Here is an 18,356-nt window from a genome sequence, read left to right on the forward strand (position 1 = left end):
GGATTGTGGTTTGCTGTGTATGACACATTTGTGTGTTGAGTTCTCATGCCTGTGGCCATGTTGTGTATAGTAACTATGGTCACATGATCAGGTAGGGTAATAACAGTTGATACCTATTTAAGATGGCAGCACACTCATCCAAACATTCTCTCTTTGTATTGAAGAACTTCAACAATGAGTCCCTTTCAATAAAGTTTTAGAGTCAGAGGAACTTAAAAGATGCTTCCAATATGACTTTGGTGTTAGGATCTTTGCTCTGCTCTCTGAAATGTCATTCTCATTTTGTGTTTGATTTAGTCATTTTTTCTCTATTTTCCTACATGTGTTTTGACCTTTTTAGCTACCATTACACTTTGCACTTTGACCATTTGACATTCGACTTTGTGGTGCTTTCACCTCCTGGTCCTTTTTTAATTCACAAACTTTCAGGTCGCTCTCTTTTTCAGATTGTCTTTTTTTAAGAAAAACATCTTAACATTTGTAACTCTGCCACCTTCAGCTCTGTCTCCTGTTTTCTGGTCAGTGCCACTGCCTCCAACCCATATAACATAGCTGGTCTCACAACTGTCCTGTAGACCTTCCCTTTCACTCTTGCTGATAACTGTCTGTCACAAATCACTCCTGACACTCTTCTCCACCCATTCCACCCTGCCTGCACTCTCGTTTTCATTTCTCTTCCACAATCCCTGTTACTCTGAATTGTCGATCCCAAGTATTTAAACTTATCCACCTTCGCCAACTCTACTCCCTGATCCTCATCATTCCCCTGACCTCCCTCTCATTCACACACATGTATTCTGTCTTGTTCCTACTGACCTTCATTCCTCTCCTCTCCAGAGTATATTTCCACCTCTCCAGGGTCTCCTCAACCTGCTCCCTACTCTCATTACAGATCACAATGTCATCAGAAAACATCATAGTCCATGGGGACTCCTGTCTAATCTCGTCTGTCAACCTGTCCATCACCATTGCAAATAAGAAAGGGCTCAGAACCGATCCCCAATGTAATCCCACCTCCACGCTGAACGCATCCACCACTCCTACCGCAGACCTCACCACTGTCACACTTCCCTTGCACATATCCTGTACCATTCTTACATACTTCTTTGCCACTCCCAACTTCCTCATACAATACCACAACTCCTCTCCAGGCACCCTCCCATATGCTTTCTCCAGGTCCTGCGCAACTGAAATCTGAGCAAAAATATCAATCATATTGATCTTCACTTTTAACACTGTTTACATATGTGTTGCATTACCAGAAACTCAAGTAGGCATGACTGCAAGGAAGAAATCAGCAACTGATGATAATTCATGAGCGGACCTCGCTATAAAAGGGGCATAGAGGACAATGGACTGAAATCAGAATGGAGCCTAAGTCATTGTGTTAAGGGGCAAAGCAAGAAGAGCTCATATTTTCGTTGTGTTGTTGTTTCATTGGAGGTGCAATTTTGGAGAAAATCCACACTATTTTATGTATATGTGCTTAATATTTAATTTTTTTGTTATATTTAAAATTTCACACATGCAAGAAAGAGCATTTGTGCCATGAGAAAAAAAAATCAATGCAGTATCCATACTGGATTCATTTTAAACTCAAAAAATAAAACTTTTCTCCTTATTTCTGCTTTTAAACTTGGGAAATAATATTTTAGGTTTAGGGATCTGACTTAATTTGAAATCTTGGTCTTGTCAGGGTGTTGCATAGCATTTGACTCCTTTTTGACCATTTTGAGGTGGGGGTAGGATGTGACGCACATCTCATCACCAAAACAAAGACCAAATAATAAACATATAAAAATTAGATGGGCTGATGTCATGGAAGGCCTGTCACCAACTCCTGCTCAAAGGTCACTTGTCAATGTGTGTTCCTTTTGTGTAAAAACTGCAAAACAAAATTTGGAAAGAAATTATACAGAACATATTGAAAGCAAAAAAGAGTATGCATTACATGCATTGAAATTAAAAGAGAAAATTCCGAATTTGATGCTCATGGCCCAGTGTTTCTTTTTAATATGCTGTACTTGCTTGGTTAAGAAGTCTTCTGTCATCCAAATGTCTTTTCACTTAACAAGGAAAAAAATTTTGTGAAGACTACTTATGGCTGATCTCATTCACCATACTCTCAAAAGGCACTGAGGTCTGCACATTAGGGGTGCAAATTAAAACATCCATATAAAAATGGAAGCAAAATGGGGGGCTTCGGCTAACTATTAATGTCTTTGGGTTTTAGTGTATGTAGGCACAGTATGTTTACATGGACTGTTCCAGAACCACTGGATTGACTTAGAATGCACAGCGATCTCTGTTATACTGTATTTGTCATATTTAAAAAATGTTTTCTTTTTAACTTGTTACACATTGTTTATATTTTTGAAAGAGAATAAAGTTTTTCTTTTCAAAAGTTTTTATGACAACAGTGTCAATTTATTTTAGCCTATGTTGTAATACCTCAAATATCAGAAAAGATTTTAAATCAATTTCATGTACCTTTTAAACTATCATGTTCCAAATGTTTCTTTCTGGCATTTGTAAATAGTAGGGACAAAATGTAGTGACACATTTGTATAGTAGTTAGTGCTTATGAGTCCAGCATCCTAAGTTCAGATCTTGCACCTTGGTCATGGTCTGCTTGGAGTTTGCATTTTCTTTTTCTGTCTGCTTCTCCAGTAATGTGCCTGCTTCTTTAATCACGAACTCTAAATTGACTACAATGTGGCTGGGTGTGTGTGTGCCCTGCAATGGACTGGCATCTTCTGTAGGGTGGTATAACAACATGTACCCAATGCTTCTAGAATAGCCTCTGGCCCTGAACTGCATTAAATGGAATTGTATGTGTAGGTAAGTGAGGTAAGGATTTTGCATACAACGTATTAGCATGTGATCAAGTTTTATATTGGTCTGCATCTAATGACTGCTTTCTTACAAATTTTACACATAGAAATCCTTTATTATTATTACTAATTGTAATCACTTGCTAGACATACACTCAGTGATCACTTTGTTAGGTATGCCTTGCTTGTAATTGGCAGGGGTGAATTCTTTAAGGCAAAGACTCAACAAGCTGAAGAAAACACTCCTTAGGGTCTGGTCAATGCTGACTCAATGGCATCATGTGGTAACTATGTTATAAACCAGGGGTCCTCAATCACGATCCTGGAGGGCCACAGTGGCTGAAGGTTTTTGCTCCAACCCAATTGATTAATAAGAAGCTCTTATTGCTCAAGTAACACATCTGCTTCACTTTAGTTGTCTCGCTCATTAAGATTATGAACCCTTATTGCTTATTTTAGTCTTAAACAGCTGTATTCTTGGATTTTAATTGCTCCTAATTAGCAATAACATGCAAATGACAAAAGAGACCAGCATTTCCCCATTTAGCTTGTTACTATTTACACTTGTGTGTATTTATCATGCACTATTGGGTTTAATTAAATACTTGGAAGGAAGAGAAAAAAGTGAAGGACTGAGAATTACTCCTCCATTTTAGCCTTCAAATCATTTGGATGATATTCTTAGAAAAGGGAAGAAAATCTAGGATATGAGGATGACCTGACATAGCAGAGTTAAAGCACTAACAAGCCATGAAATTAAATTATTGGCAAGAATTGCTTTCTAATTAAGCAACTGGGTTTGAACAAAAACCTGCACCCACTGTGGCCCTCCAGGACTGTGATTGAAGACCCCTGTTATAAACCTTCTACTTCATTTCTTCTCAAAAGTGCTATATTGGATTAAGATTTATTGATTACTGCAGTAAACTAAAGTCATTGGTTGTCTTGTTTATTACACCAGAATGAGATGATGCATGCTTAATAACATGGCATATACTGTGGCACGAAATGGATGTACATGGTCAGCAGCAATGCTGCTCTGGCATTCAAAATACATAAAGTTGGCATTTACAGGGCTAATGAATGCCACTCCAATTAATTATTGCTATCACTGGTCTGTATCAATGGATTGGATCCGTAGATTCAAGCTATTTACTTCAATCTCTGACCCAACAGAAGTCGAGATTCATCACCCACATCTTCAGTGGTTCTGTTTTAATGATTGCATGCTCACTGTAGCTTCATCCTCCTGTCATGAGCTGGCCACCCAGTGTGGTCTTCTGCTGCTGTAGCCCATCCACTTCATGGCACAATACATCATGCATTTAGAGCTGCCCTTTTGTACACCACTGTAATGGAAAGCTGCTATTTGTGCATCTGTGGCCTGACTGTTCTTTTTCATTTCACTTGTCTCAAAAGCAAAATGTTTTTGCCTACAGAATTTACTGGATGTTTTAATTTATTTTCTAGAGACTGTAGTGCGTGAAAAACTTATGAGAGCAGCTGTTTCTCAGATACTGGAACACCCACATCTGACACCAACAATAATATTCATATATTTCTCAGATAACCTTGGATCTAAAATCATTAGTTTAACTCTAGTTTTTAGAGTAATACCAGAGGGGATAACATAATGTTCTGAAATATGTCTTGTGATAGTTTACTTGTGATATATTGACATAGTTTATGCTTGCTTTTCAATCTATACACATGGTTATTTTGTGCTTAAAATCAAATATTATTGTGCCACATGTTTACTCCAGGGCGGCACGGTGGCGCAGTGGGTAGCGCTGCTGCCTCGCAGTTGGGAGACCTGGGGACCTGGGTTCGATTCCCGGGTCCTCCCTGCGTGGAGTTTGCATGTTCTCCCCGTGTCTGTGTGGGTTTCCTCCGGGCGCTCCGGTTTCCTCCCACAATCCAAAGACATGCAGGTTAGGTGGATTGGCGATTCTAAATTGGCCCTAGTGTGTGCTTGGTGTGTTTGTGTGTGTCCTACGGTGGGTTGGCACCCTGCCTGGGATTGGTTCCCTGCCTTGTGCCCTGTGTTGGCTGGGATTGGCTCCAGCAGACCCCCATGACCCTGTTTGGATTCAGTAGGTTGGAAAATGGATGGATGGATGGATGTAGAGAAGAATGTGTGGTGACTGCTAAGTATAATTTATACAGGAAGATATGAATTGTCAAATACTTAAAATGTGACATTTCTGGGAGCAACCGAAAAGTCGTGCACAATGAAGAATTCCACTGTTCAGCGATTTCGAATTGCCAAATGCTATGAATAATCCATTTAACATTACGCCTCTGAAACCTTTAAAGGAATTCTAACAAAGTAATTCAAAAAACAGTTTGAGGTTTATTAATGAAATAAATAATCACACTACATAAGAAACAGATATAATGTTTTATTTACTTTTAAAACTTTTATACAAAATTATAATATAAAAAAGCTTTGCTCTTGGTTAGTTGAACATAATGACCAGCTAAAATAATATTTCAGAGATAAGTGTGCCACCCAGTGGTTGGAAAGCATATTGTCTTTAAGGACCATTCAGTTCAGTGCAGTAGACTGGAAAAGAAAAAATCAGTAAGCTGAGAGCTTGAAATGGGAGCCCTTCACTCTTTGATCTTCATCCTGCTTGTCCAGTGTCTTTAAAAACTCGATGCAGAAAGGCAGGCAGTGTCAGAATCTCCTGCACCTGGAACGGTGAAGAAATCTCCCAGGCCATCTTCACAAAGCTGTCCATACTCATTATTGTAGAAGGTCTGTCCGGACAGCTGGCATAAGTAGGGTGGCTGGCAGAGTCCTATCTGCTCTGTAAAGAGGGCTGTAGCATCTGTACGTCTGCTGGAACTATAAAGGAAAAGAAAAGGTTATGTAAGTTTTACTTTGTGATACAGTGGAATCAGAAAGCATTCAGACCCTTCACTTTACACACCTTTTTCTGTAGATTTTTAATGGATAAATTTTCAATTTTTGCTCATCAATCTACACTCTAAAACCCATAATGGCAAAGTGCAAACTTGCTTTCAGATATGTCTTCAAATGTAGTAAAAATCAAAATCTGAAATCTCTCATTTATAAAGATATTCAGACCCTTAATTCAGTACTTTGCAGAAACCTCTTTGCATCAATTACTTTTCAGGTCTTCTTGGTCTCTACAAGTTTTGCTCATTCTTCCTGGCAGATCATTCCAAGCTCCATTAGATTGGATCCAGAGATACTCTATGGGGTTTAAGTCTGGACTTTGGCTTGGACACTCAAGGACAGTCAGAAAGTCTTGAAGCCACTCCAGTGTTGTCCTGGGTTGTATGCTTCATATCAACCATTTCTACCAGTACAGGGCTGCATGTTCTAGAGCAGGTTTTTTCAAAGACCTCTCTGTGTTCCACTGCATTAATTCATCCCGCAATTCTGACCAGTCTCCCAGTCCCTACCAAACATGATGCTGCCACCACCTTACTTAATCAAAAGGATGGTAGTAGGTAGGTGATGAGAAGTGCCTGGTCTTCACAACCCATAGTGCTTGGAGTTCTGCCCAAAGAGTTTAAATTATGTCTCATCAGACCATTTATATTTTCCTTATGGTCTTAGAGTCGTTTAAAATGCTGTTTTTTTTCAAACTCTAACTGGGTACTCATATATGTTTTACTCAAGAGTTGCTTCCATCTGATTATTGGAGTGCTGCTGAGATCACAAGTCATCATTCCAACAGGTTCTCCCATCTCTGCAGAGGACTTCTAAAGCTCTGTTAGAGTGACCATTAGGTTCTTGGTCACTTCCCTGACCAAGGCTCTTCTTGCCTAGTTCCTCACTTTGCTTAGACGGTGAATTCTCAAAGAGTCTAGGTTATTCTGGATTTCTTCCATTTCACAATTATTGAGGCCATTGTGCTCCTGAGAACATTGAAAGCTTTTGAAATGGTTTTAGACCCTTGCCCTTACCGTGCCTCACCACAGTTTTTTCACAGAGGTCTTTAAAGAGTTCCTTGGATTTCATTAATTGTTTTTTTGTCCTGACATACACTGTGAATTGTGGGACATTCTATACACAAGTGTGTGCCTCTCTAAATGATGTCTAATCAAGTCAATTTCTCAAAGGTGGACTCCAATCACATTCTAGACACATCTTAAGGATAATTTAGGCAAACAGGATGTACCTGACCCGTGTTGCTAGCGGTACTCTTGTTTTAGTGATACAGTGACATTCAGTCAAAGAGTTTAAACCCTTGAAACTTCAAGTGCCAGGATGCACCATAACTCAGTCGAATAGTGGGATGGGATGGGGTCCCCTGTGAAAATCCCCTAAAAATGCTGTTATGCCATGAATGGGCGCAAGTGCTCTGTGTAAAGGCACCTGTGGTCTAAAAATTGTAAGAGGTGCTGGTACTGTGTACCGGTGAGTACAGTCCCACATCAAGCATTGTAGTTGACCATAGTTTGAATTTCCATAACAAAGGGTCTTAAAAATTCAATAATTATATAAAGGAGAGATTTTGGTTTTAGATTTTTGATAATTTGCAATATTTTCTGAAAACAGGTTTTCACCTTGCCATTATGGGTTGATGGGCAAAAATGGCAAATGTATCCATTAAAAATTAAATCTACAACAGAATAATGTGCACAGAAAGGATATGCATACAAATCTGTAGTACAGTACTTCTTATTTATATATAATTAACAAAATAATTAAATTTGTTATTATCTGAACATTTTGTATTGTTCATCCTTTCAAAGTACCTAAATTCTCATAAATAAATTCTTGTGTTATAGTTGGTTAACTAAAAATATTGTCTATTTATTCTATGGTGACTTCATTTTTAAACAAAGCTATACTAATAAAAGAGGATCCTCAAGTGGTAGTCACGGATGCTGAAAACTAAGGAAAGAAGGCTATAATGAACTAAACTCTAGAGTTAACCACAATTCAAACTGCAAAACGGCCAAGGCTGGGTCATTTATGCTCGGTGTGGATTCAATGCATTTTCAACTGGCGCTTGAAACTGCTGGTAATAGGTGACATTTTAAACAGACTTTCATTTCATCTCCAGTATTTTTCCTCAACCCACATTTCACTATGATTATTTAATGTTGCAACATCTCTTGACTCTCTGTTGATTCTCTAGAAATGTATGCAGCTCTCAGATATTATTGCTTATTTAGAGATGTGAGAATATGACTGGCTTCTCAGTTATAATAATAAAGAGGGGTAGTAGGAAACAATAAATGATAAAATAATTCAGAAGCAAATATTCTTACTTTACCTATGTGCTTAGTCTTGAATATGTGCACTGTAGTTTGTTATGTAATGAATATTATAAAAGAAAACTGAACTGAATGCACACTGAGTGGTCACATGAGATAGAGAATTCCTAATGGTGAAATTATCCTTCAACTGATCTCAGGGCATCCTGAGTTCTTCAGATCACAGAAAAAAATGGTTAAAGTGAGGCATATGTAAGCTGCTGGCCCAGGTTGTGTCCACTACAGTTTAACTTGGAGCAGATCTCCTCTCTCAGTATCTCATTCGATCTCCTCCAACAGATGTCTTATTAAACTGAGATCTGATGACTGGCGAGACAGCTGCATTAAAATAATTCTCTATCACATTCCTGGAACCACTCCAGCACTTTTGAAGCTTGTAGCATGAAATATTATTCTGCTGATAAAGTTTATTTATAAATGGATACAAGGCTTTTCAGGAGAGGAGAACTTCATCAACATTTAAACACTGCTTTTAATGGATTTATTTATTTGTGGCATTTTCTAGTAGTTGTCCTGCGGTGGGTTGGCACCCTGCCCAGGATTGGTTCCTGCCTTGTGCCCTGTGTTGGCTGGGATTGGCTCCAGCAGACCCCCGTGACCCTGTGTTCGGATTCAGCGGGTTGGAAAATGGATGGATGGATTTTCTAGTAGTTTCGATGCAACAACAGCACCACCTGGCAATGGACATTTTTGTGGTCCTTCCACATTCATAAGTAAGCAGTATCTGGGAAATACCAATCCATGCACTGTTTTTGCAATGGTTCGCAGTGTTTGTGTTTTACGTCCTAAGAGATCTGCACCTTTTTGGCTTTCTGTGCCATAAGTAGAACTTGGGTTATTGACTTTTCACTCCAATTTTTGTGAGTTACAATGTATTCATTTGGATATACCTCTTTGGGAATCACCACTGTAATCAAGTTTTAGGCCTATTCACCAACAGTTTATATATCTAACCATGGGACTGACATTGGATGGATGTTAAATGAGTTGTGGTCCATTCTATGACACTTTTGTGTGTGAAAATACTAGCATGATTGCTCTACATGATACACACATGCATCTGTACCTGACACTTATTACCATGTGATAAACAAAGCTGCAAAAATGTTTGTTCTTGCCAATTCTCCATTTAAATAACAAGTGGAGCAGCCTGTGATTTGTCTGTATGTTTAAATAACTGCTTTGGGTTCAGAAACACAATATGGGCTGCAATTATCTATCTGTCCATTTATTATAGTTTGCCTGCCCTTTCTATCTATCTATCTATCTATCTATCTATCTATCTATCTATCTATCTATCTATCTATCTATCTATCTATCTATCTATCTATCTATCTATCTATCTATCTATCTATCTATCTATCTATCTATCTATCTATCTTGTGCTAAAATTGTTTAAATCAGTTTTTCCCACCTGCAGTACCCCAGGATGACAAAGCAAAAACAGGATTTTATAATTTTTTGCAGATTTACTGAAAATAAACAACTGGGATATTACATTGACACAAGTCTTCATACCCTGTACTCTGTATTACTTAGTTGAGGCACCTTTGGCAGCGATTATGGCCTCATGTCTTCTTGGGTCTGACACAACAAGCTTCATACACCTGGATTTGGGAATTTTCTGCCATTCTTCTCTGATGATCTTCTCAAGCTCTGTCAGGTTGGATGGAGAGCAAATGGTGGACAGCTTTTATCAGGTCTCTGCAGTGATGCCAAATTGGGTCGCTGTGCAACTAATGGACATTCACAGAGTTGTCACAAAGCCACTCCTATGTTGTTGTTGCTTTACGTTTAAGGTCATGGTCCTAAAGGGAGGTGAACCTTTGGCCAAGTCTAAAGTGCAGAGTGCTCTGGAGCAGGTTTTCATTAAGAATATCCCTATACTTTGCTCTGTTCAGGTTCCCCTCAACCCTGTCTAATCTCCCAGTCCCTGCCCCTGAAAAAAACCCCACAGCATGATGCTGCCATCAACATGCTTCAATGTTGCAATGGTATTACACAGGTGATGACTGGTGCCTGGTTTCCTCCAGACATTATATTTAGAACTGAGGCCAAACAGTTCAATCTTGGTTTCATTGGATCTGAGAGTCTTGTTTCTCACAGTCTGAGAGTCCTTTAGGTGTTTTGTTGTAAACTTCAAATGTACTTCCATGTGCCTTTTACTGAGGAGAGGCTTCTATCTGGTCACACTGTTATAAATCCTAGATCGGTGGGGTTTTACTGTAGTGATTATCCTTCTGGTAGTTTCTCCCCTCTCCACATAGGCGACTTTGGAGTTCAGCCATAGTGACCATTGGGTTCTTGGTCACCTCTCTTACTTTGACCCTTCTCACCCGATTGCTTAGTTTGGCCATGTGGCCAGCAGTAGAAAGAGTTGTGTTTGTTGAAAACGTCTTCCATTTAATAATTATGAAAACAGCTGTGCTCTTGGGAACCTTCATTGCTACAGGGATGTTTTGTGGTCTTCCCCAGATCTGTGCCTTGACACAATCCTGTCTCTAAATGGTTCATGCAGTTCCTTCAGCCTTATGACTTGTTTTCTCTGATGCACACTGTCAGCTGTGGGAGCTTATCTAGACTGGTGTGTGCCTTTCCCATTCACATCCAGTCAACTGAATTAACCACAGGTGGGCTCCAAATAAGGATGAGATACATCTCAATGATGATCAATAGAATGAGAAGCACCTGAGCCAAATTTCAAGTGTCTGAAAAGGTCTGAATACTGGAGTGAACATCAAATTTCAGTTTTATATTTGTAATAAGTTTGTTAAAATTGAGTCAACAAGTGATTTGACTTTGAATGTGTGTGTCTGTTTAGAAGAAACATAATGCAGGCTGAGCTGAGCTGATGAATCCATTTAGGCAACACAGGTGATTGTCTAGGGTGCCATCATCTGAGGGGCATCATTTATGAAAGTTAAGGGGTGTGCACTCCTTAAAGTCTACAGTATAAACACAAATGGACACTGCTTGTGCTACTGAAGGGGCGCACACTCTGAACACCAACGGGGACCCATTAACTCCCTCCCACCAGTTCATCAAAGTCTAATAATACTGACTACCCTCTATGGACAATAAGGGGCAACGTCCATCCATGCCACTTGGTATTCTAAATGACCTTCAACTAGCACTGAGGTTGAGGTTACCCAGAGTCATGTTCTGACACCATCATCAGATTGAAGTAACGTCCTACCAAAATTAATTAGAATTTTTCCTCTCAGAGATCAACGTCTCAGATTTCTAAGTACAATGTGCATGCACAATGCTAAGAAGTTGATTAATATATTTTTTATTTTGTAATGAAACGAGGGATGAGTATAGGGACACTTCAAAACTCTAAATTTGAGTAACCATTTGGAAGGTCATTTAAGGGAAATTTCACAATCAAAAGCCTGTATTTCCTAAATCTCCCTAAGTACGTAAGAACAACATATCTGACTTCTTTTCCATTGAAGTAAAATTGTTTTTGTAATCATTTTTAAAGACAAAAGAGAAAATGGTGATAACCATATAAGAAAGGTTCAATATCAAAATAAGAATAAAATCCCCATCCCACCAGCACCCATCCCCACCCCTTAGGAGATAAATGAGAAAAAATATTAACCACATGCCCTACACATCCCGTTTACAATGAAATAAGTGATTATTAATAAGTGCAAGTCCTTTTTATAAAGATGTACTGTGCATATAGTGGATGGAAAAGATAAATGAAATTAATACAAATTGCTCAAAGTTCTAAAAGAAGTAAGTTATAAAATAAGTTTCTTCAAGAATTGGTCTTGCTTTTTCGAGAGAAATGTCAGAAGGATCAGCAGCAGAAGAACCCACTAAGACCAGTTTCTTATTGGAGCGTAAAAATGACTTAAAAAAAAACATCTAGAAGTAAAACAAAGCTGTGGAGAATAAGGAATAAAGACATCCCAAATGAGTGAAAGAGAGAAGAAAACAGATGACCAAAAAGATGAGGCGGGAAGGCAGGACCAAAACATATGGAAAAAGAAAGTAGGCACTTCAGGAGAGAATAAATTACAAAAGGGCCAATCTCGTTAATCATCGTTTTAGATTATCATTTGTTTTTGGACAATTTTACATTGAAAAAAAAATGGCTGTTTGAATTTTTGGAACAGTTTTTTGATTTATTTAAAGACTGAATTCCAGTTGAAGGCAGAAGAGGAGTGCAGATCTGAACCTCACTTATCAGAAAGAGTGACAGGCTATTTACTGGCATCCTGAAGATGCGTGCAAAGAATTAAGACAGGTTTTAATTGAAAACTGGTTGCTGAAACAAAATTGAAAAAAGAAAAACATGAGACAGGCAATGATCTGAGCTGTATCTGAAAGAAAAAAGTGCAGGAAAGTAGAGAAAATTTAGAGGAAGGATAGTGGATTGAAAGAAAAAAAGACTGATGATTGCACAAATACCTGAAGCAGACCATCGTGGATATGGGATGGGGCACCCACTAATATTAAGAGCTTTACTATGAAAGATAGGGGTTTTCGAACACCATTCCTTTGAATCAAAATGAGTGATTATCCCTCAAAATACCTGTGTGCCATGACTCCTCTGTGTTTGTGCTCTATTCGTTCAAATTCTTCAGATGCCAAGACCATCCCACTATCTGTTTGGTTATCCTGAAAAATCAAGCCAACAGAGAAAAATAATTTTGTTCATTACACTGCAGCACTTGATAACTATACATGACAGATTATTTAATTTGCTATGCAATAATGTGTATATGTCCAAAACGAATAAATGAATAAACCCTAGAAGCAATGCTGTTAGTGCATTCAACTACATTCTGTAATGGAGTTAGTTAACATGGGTCTCCATATGGATTCATCATAACATAATTCTTATTTTCTGCAAAAAGTAATCTGTGAGCTTGATAAAAGACAGAATAAAAGCTCCCAATTCACATAAATGTAGACACTGACAGGTCAAGTCTTCCCACTCTTCACTCTGTATTGGCAGGTCTTCAAGAATTGTGGAACATCTTGTGAATATCCTGAGTATTTTGAACTTGGATGACTGACATGTATATCTAGGGTGACATACAAGATCAAGATACATAACTGTTTACATATATATATGGGTACAGCTGTTTCTGTACCCTCTTCACTGCTTTCACTGTAAACACGCCATGTTGGTAGCATTTGAAATTTTTAATAAAAAAAAAAGCTTATGTACCACATGTACAGTAGATATGGTGTTAATGGTGTCATGTCTATAAGAATTCCATGAAGAATGCCACCTTTTAGGTAAAGCCCAAAATAAAAAAGGCTGAAGTGAAAGCCCAACCCGACTGGTTGACAAAAATAAAGGCTGACATTTCTATCCTGTATACTCACAATACTTTTTTTTGTCCTTTGTCTTTGTTATATCATGAGAGCAATGAGTACAAGGCAGTAATTAGTCTCTTATTTTAGTCTGTAGTGCTTTTAAATGGGTGAAAAAAAATAATAATTTAAAAAAATATCAGCTTTTATATTTTTCAGTTCGTTATGTGGAAAATTAGATACAAAATAATTGCAGGTAGGGCTTTTATTTTTTCCTTGTATTTTCTTGTGCTCTATTTTTTGTTAGCTTTCTGTTACATGGCAGTAATTGCTGATTTTACACCTTCTGATTTGATAATTCAGTAGAGTATTTGAAAGCCAATGAGTTAGTGTTGGGGTGTCGCAGTGGTGGTGCTGCTGCATCACAACAAGGAAACTGGGGTTTAAGTCCCAGGTGCTATCTGGGTGGAGTTTCATCCTGTGTCCATATGAGTTTCCAGTCCAACATCAGGCAGATTAGGGGTTCTGATAATGCTCAATTGGCTATGTGTGAGCTTGGGATTCACTCTGCTTTTGGCTGGTTCTCTGTCAAGGGATAGTTCCTCCCTTGTGTTTGATGCTTGCTGAAATAGGTTCCAGCTTCCCCACATCTCTGCACTGAATAAGCAGGTTTGGAAAATAACTGGATAGGTCAGTGTCAAGTTTACCTTTGCTGCTTTTTCAGTATTACATGCCATGTGGTGGAATCAGGCTAAAATAAGTTTTACTTCCACTACCCTTTTATCCATAGAGCACCAGGAACATTCATAGAAATTTCATTGCTCTCTGTGGTCCATTTTCATATGGTGAAAGATATCAAATAGGGTCACAGTGACACCGTGGTCACAGATGTTTCTTCAATCTTTTCATGCAGAAAACAAGACTGTAGTTGAATTTTTTTCTTTGTGTGTAGTTTTGAAAAATTTCCCAGAGTTGTTTAAATGCTTTCTGGTGGTTTGTGAACTGTACACTTTTATGTGTAATATATAGCAGCAAGTGATTTGGAATTATTCGAGTTTGAGCTTAATTGGACTTTGGAATTTCAGTTATGTAGGAAAAATGTAAATGGGAAAGTAACATAAAACATAGATGACATAGAAGTTATGAGCAGTGTGAAATACAACAGAGTAGAAATTAAAACCAGAGCATAATAAAGTAGCAAAAATAAGTTAGTATTTTCCCCATATCATCCCTAAAATTGTATAGCTCTAACCTAACAGTTCTTATCATGGTAGCTCTGGTTATGTTCATCTCAGAAGCTGATCAAGTGCTGTTAGTTTTAATGTTTGGTTTCACTTTAATCTGCCTTTCACTGTCATTTAAAAGAAAGACCAAAACATTAAAAATAGCAAAGAAGTAGCAAAGCTGTTTACTCACAAGATGTGTCTTATGGGACGTCTGCTCAAGAGGATACTCTTCAAAGGTTTTGACTCGCCCATGGCCATGTACTGGGAAGGTTGCATTCAAGCAGCCAGAGAAAGACAAACAGTTGTAGTATCTGAGGAGAAAACAAGCCTTTTGGTTACTCTGCTCCCAACTACTCAAGACAAAGAGGAGATGAATTTCTTCTACTGATGTTATTACATATGTTTCATGAATGATATTCACTTGAAGAACAGTGTACATTTCCTACAACCTGCTCTCTTTTTAAGCATTGAGCACTGACGTTGGCTTAAAAGCCTAGAGTGCTAAGATGGCCCAGCCTGGCCATTTTTTATTTAATTGGCATAACACTTTCCAAGTTTTTGTCATACCTGACCTGACTTTTTAATATTTTGTTGATTTAAGATTATAAAAGGTATATTCAGAAATGCATTGGTTAGCAGCAGCTGTTTTCATAGATGTCTTCTGACATAGGCCTTACCTGCCAGCCATGGCTTCACATGCCAAATGTAACTCGCACTCCTCCTCCTGGGAGGGTGGCCGTGAAGATGCCTGAGAGAATCCATCATCTTCTGAGCTCTGGGATAGATTCAGAGGAATGTAGTCCTTTCCTTCCTAGGAAATACGAGGAATCAATAAGTAAATACATTCAAAATCCATCCATTAACTTTTTAACCCTATTTATTCAGTCCAGATGTTTGAGAAACCAGGAAAATATGGACAAGCAAGGATTCAGTGCTGAACAGGACCCAAGTCTATTCCAAGACCAAATTCCTTATCCTGGACCAAGTAAGAGTCATAACTTTTTGAGTAGTGAGGAAGCACTATGTAAATGTAAAGAATTGTTATTATTATTATAGTCAGTGGATTTAAAACAATAAGGCTGCGCAACTTCAGATTCCCATCACTCTCAGTCAGTGAACCTGAACAAGTCATACGCCGACCAACTAATGTTCACCACGAAAGGCACTAAGTTAACATTGCTGTCAGACATAAAGAAGTTTAAAAAACACTCATAAATCCATTATTCATCTAAAGTTACATGTTTAGGCTAAATGGTTCTCACTTTTTATTAAACTATATGTTTTTACAACTCTGCTTTTAGTTAAAAATAGCATAAGACCTAAAACATCTGGAGTTTCTAGGATTGTGCTAGACTGAAAGGCTTACTGTCCACCATAACACATTGCACCTAGAGATATCAAAATAAATTTCTCAATAATCTCACCTTCAAAACATTTTCTTGCAACAAATCTCCCAAAATCTCCACCAATGTAGGGAATGTAGGTCTCTTCCTTGGCTCACCTTGCCAGCAGGCCAGCATAATCTGATATCTACAGAGTTTAAAGTGGAGAGAACAAATTAACGATAAGCCAAAATGACTCCACTACAGCCCCGCAGTAACAATTGTAGATTTTTTTCATCCATCGACTATGGACTATGCCTGAAAAACATTTATATTAAATTGGTTCTGTGATGAAGTGAGAATTACATTTTTTTAATGGAATGGGCATTTCCATTTCTGCTGTGGCTTTCTTAAGAGAAGAAATGTGAACCATAAATTAAAAGCAAAAATAATCTGGTGCAGGATGCCACACAAGTTTTTTCATACTCTGATGCTTCTCAATCACTGCATGTCTGTGTTGTGGTCCAGACTTCTGAAGAAAATAACACAATATTAGGGAGCACTTGAAAGACGGAAACAAGGTATAAACATGCTTTAAATGTGATAGACTGATGATGGATGAGGGATTAATGTGTGGACTTTCGCCAGTGATTCAGTGATTTAGTGAGTTTCTCATACGTCAAACTAATATATTAAACAAGTGAATACTTATAAAAAAGAGACATTTCAGATTTTGATTTGTAATATTGTTTCCAACCTTTCTGAAAATGTTTTCACTTTGTCATTGTGGGCTATTGAGTGTAGATTGGTGGGCACTATTGGCAAAATTATCTATTTAAAATTAAATCTACAAGACAATAAAGTGAAGGGGTCTGAAAACTTTGTGGATCCAGTGAATATGAACAGAAAGCCCGATATGATGTATATTAAAACATCAAATGCAGATTTGCTTTAAACCTCCAATTTTCATTGTTCTGCTGCTACTTTGTATGCCTCTTCATTTTCTGTTTTGATGTGTGTCATATGAAATACAGTATAAACATTTGGAAATGCAAATCAAGAATATTGTTCCCTACTGGACTGCAAAGACTATTGCATTGAAAAGGGCATAAAAGATATATATTATATGGGCACTTTTATTTCACAATGTCAACCAATAGCTTATCTCTGAAAGCTTTTGGAATAATGTTACTGTATCATCATAATAAATAATTCTGGAGGAGTGGACTGTACTTACATTTCAGGAGAGGCATTCTCTGGTGCCCGCATTCTAGTACCCTCTTTAAGACGCTGACAGAATTCCTCGTCAATCTGTACTCCAGGGTACGGTGATGCACCTTTCAAAATAAAATAAGAAAAAAATAGAGGTATGCATTACATACAAGGGTTGTCTGGGTTCCGCGCGGAATCACTCGAAATAAGTAGCCAAGGATTTTTTTTTCTATTTTTATCATGTACTTCGATCCTTTTTAAACTTTTTCCAAGTGTTCACCGCCAACATCAATGCACTTTTGGGCTCTTCTGACCCACGCCGCATAACACTCGCGAAAGGCTGTCTCGATTGGCCATTGTTGAACTTGTCAAGGAAAAACTTGCACCATTCCACGCGAGCTTGCTTTTGTTCCACAGTCAGCAGCCTTGGAACGGCACATTTCTTTGTAAAGCCAAGATCTCGTCGAATGATGGTGTCGACAGCATACCGGGTCATCCCAAGTTCCAGGGCAATTTTCCTGATGGTCACACGACCATCTTCTTCCAGGAACTCCTTCACACGATCAGCATTTCTGCCATCAGTCGAACTTCGCGGTTTCGGTTCACGTTCTTCATCGTCAAAGTTGAAGTGGCCTGAGGTGAAGCGCTGGAACCACTTAAAAACCATCGTCTTCTTTGGAGCATTCTTCTTGAAGATGCGAGAAAGTTTTTGGCAGCACTCTTTAGCTGTTAAACTATCAGAAAAGTCGTAAAAAAATCATCACTCGAAAGTCACGCATGCACGGAGTCGGGAGCTTCGCCGCTAGCACCGGCTGCGCACTCTCAGTTCGTTTGCTTCTCGTGTTCATTCTGAAGGAAGAGAGGGAGCAAAACATCTGAACAAAAACATGCAACCACTTGAATAATCCCTCTACACAGCAGAACAGGTTTCGACAGGCTGACACTCGACAAACGATAAAATTCCGCGCAGAACCCAGACAACCCTCGTACGTGATAGTGACATTTTGAATGTGGTGAGGTAAATGGTACTGCATGTAAATAATATATTATACATATTGTAATGGATGGCCGGCTACATATTCCGGCCCTCACCCCCAGGCCACCAGGTGGAGCTCTCCCGACAGCATGGTCGTTCCCCGAATTCCAGCAGGGCCTCATGGACTTTGTAGTTTTTATACACAGCCCTGCTCGATACCTTGAGGACCACCGGGAGTCACTGT

General features: G+C 38.5%; 2 protein-coding genes across 2 annotated transcripts in view; one reads left to right on the forward strand and one right to left on the reverse strand.

Annotated features, from left to right (window-relative positions):
* The window catches only part of LOC114660828 (electrogenic sodium bicarbonate cotransporter 1-like), a 42,399-nt gene extending 39,992 nt beyond the window's left edge, over positions 1-2,407 (forward strand). The window contains exon 22 of the mRNA XM_028813756.2: positions 1,263-2,407. The gene's annotated coding sequence lies outside the window, so the exon portion shown is untranslated. The remainder of the gene's footprint in view (positions 1-1,262) is intronic.
* A 2,809-nt stretch (positions 2,408-5,216) lies between these two features.
* Positions 5,217-18,356, reverse strand: part of flt4 (fms related receptor tyrosine kinase 4) — a 191,221-nt gene continuing 178,081 nt past the window's right edge. The window contains exons 25-30 of the mRNA XM_028813757.2: positions 17,162-17,261; positions 16,027-16,132; positions 15,280-15,413; positions 14,793-14,913; positions 12,646-12,731; positions 5,217-5,685 (exon numbers count right to left, since the gene is read on the reverse strand). Coding sequence (XP_028669590.1) covers positions 5,484-5,685; positions 12,646-12,731; positions 14,793-14,913; positions 15,280-15,413; positions 16,027-16,132; positions 17,162-17,261 — 749 coding nt within the window. The 3' untranslated portion in view covers positions 5,217-5,483. The remainder of the gene's footprint in view (positions 5,686-12,645; positions 12,732-14,792; positions 14,914-15,279; positions 15,414-16,026; positions 16,133-17,161; positions 17,262-18,356) is intronic.

This window comes from Erpetoichthys calabaricus, chromosome 11 (assembly GCF_900747795.2).
Source record: "Erpetoichthys calabaricus chromosome 11, fErpCal1.3, whole genome shotgun sequence".
Classification (NCBI taxonomy): domain Eukaryota; kingdom Metazoa; phylum Chordata; class Cladistia; order Polypteriformes; family Polypteridae; genus Erpetoichthys; species Erpetoichthys calabaricus.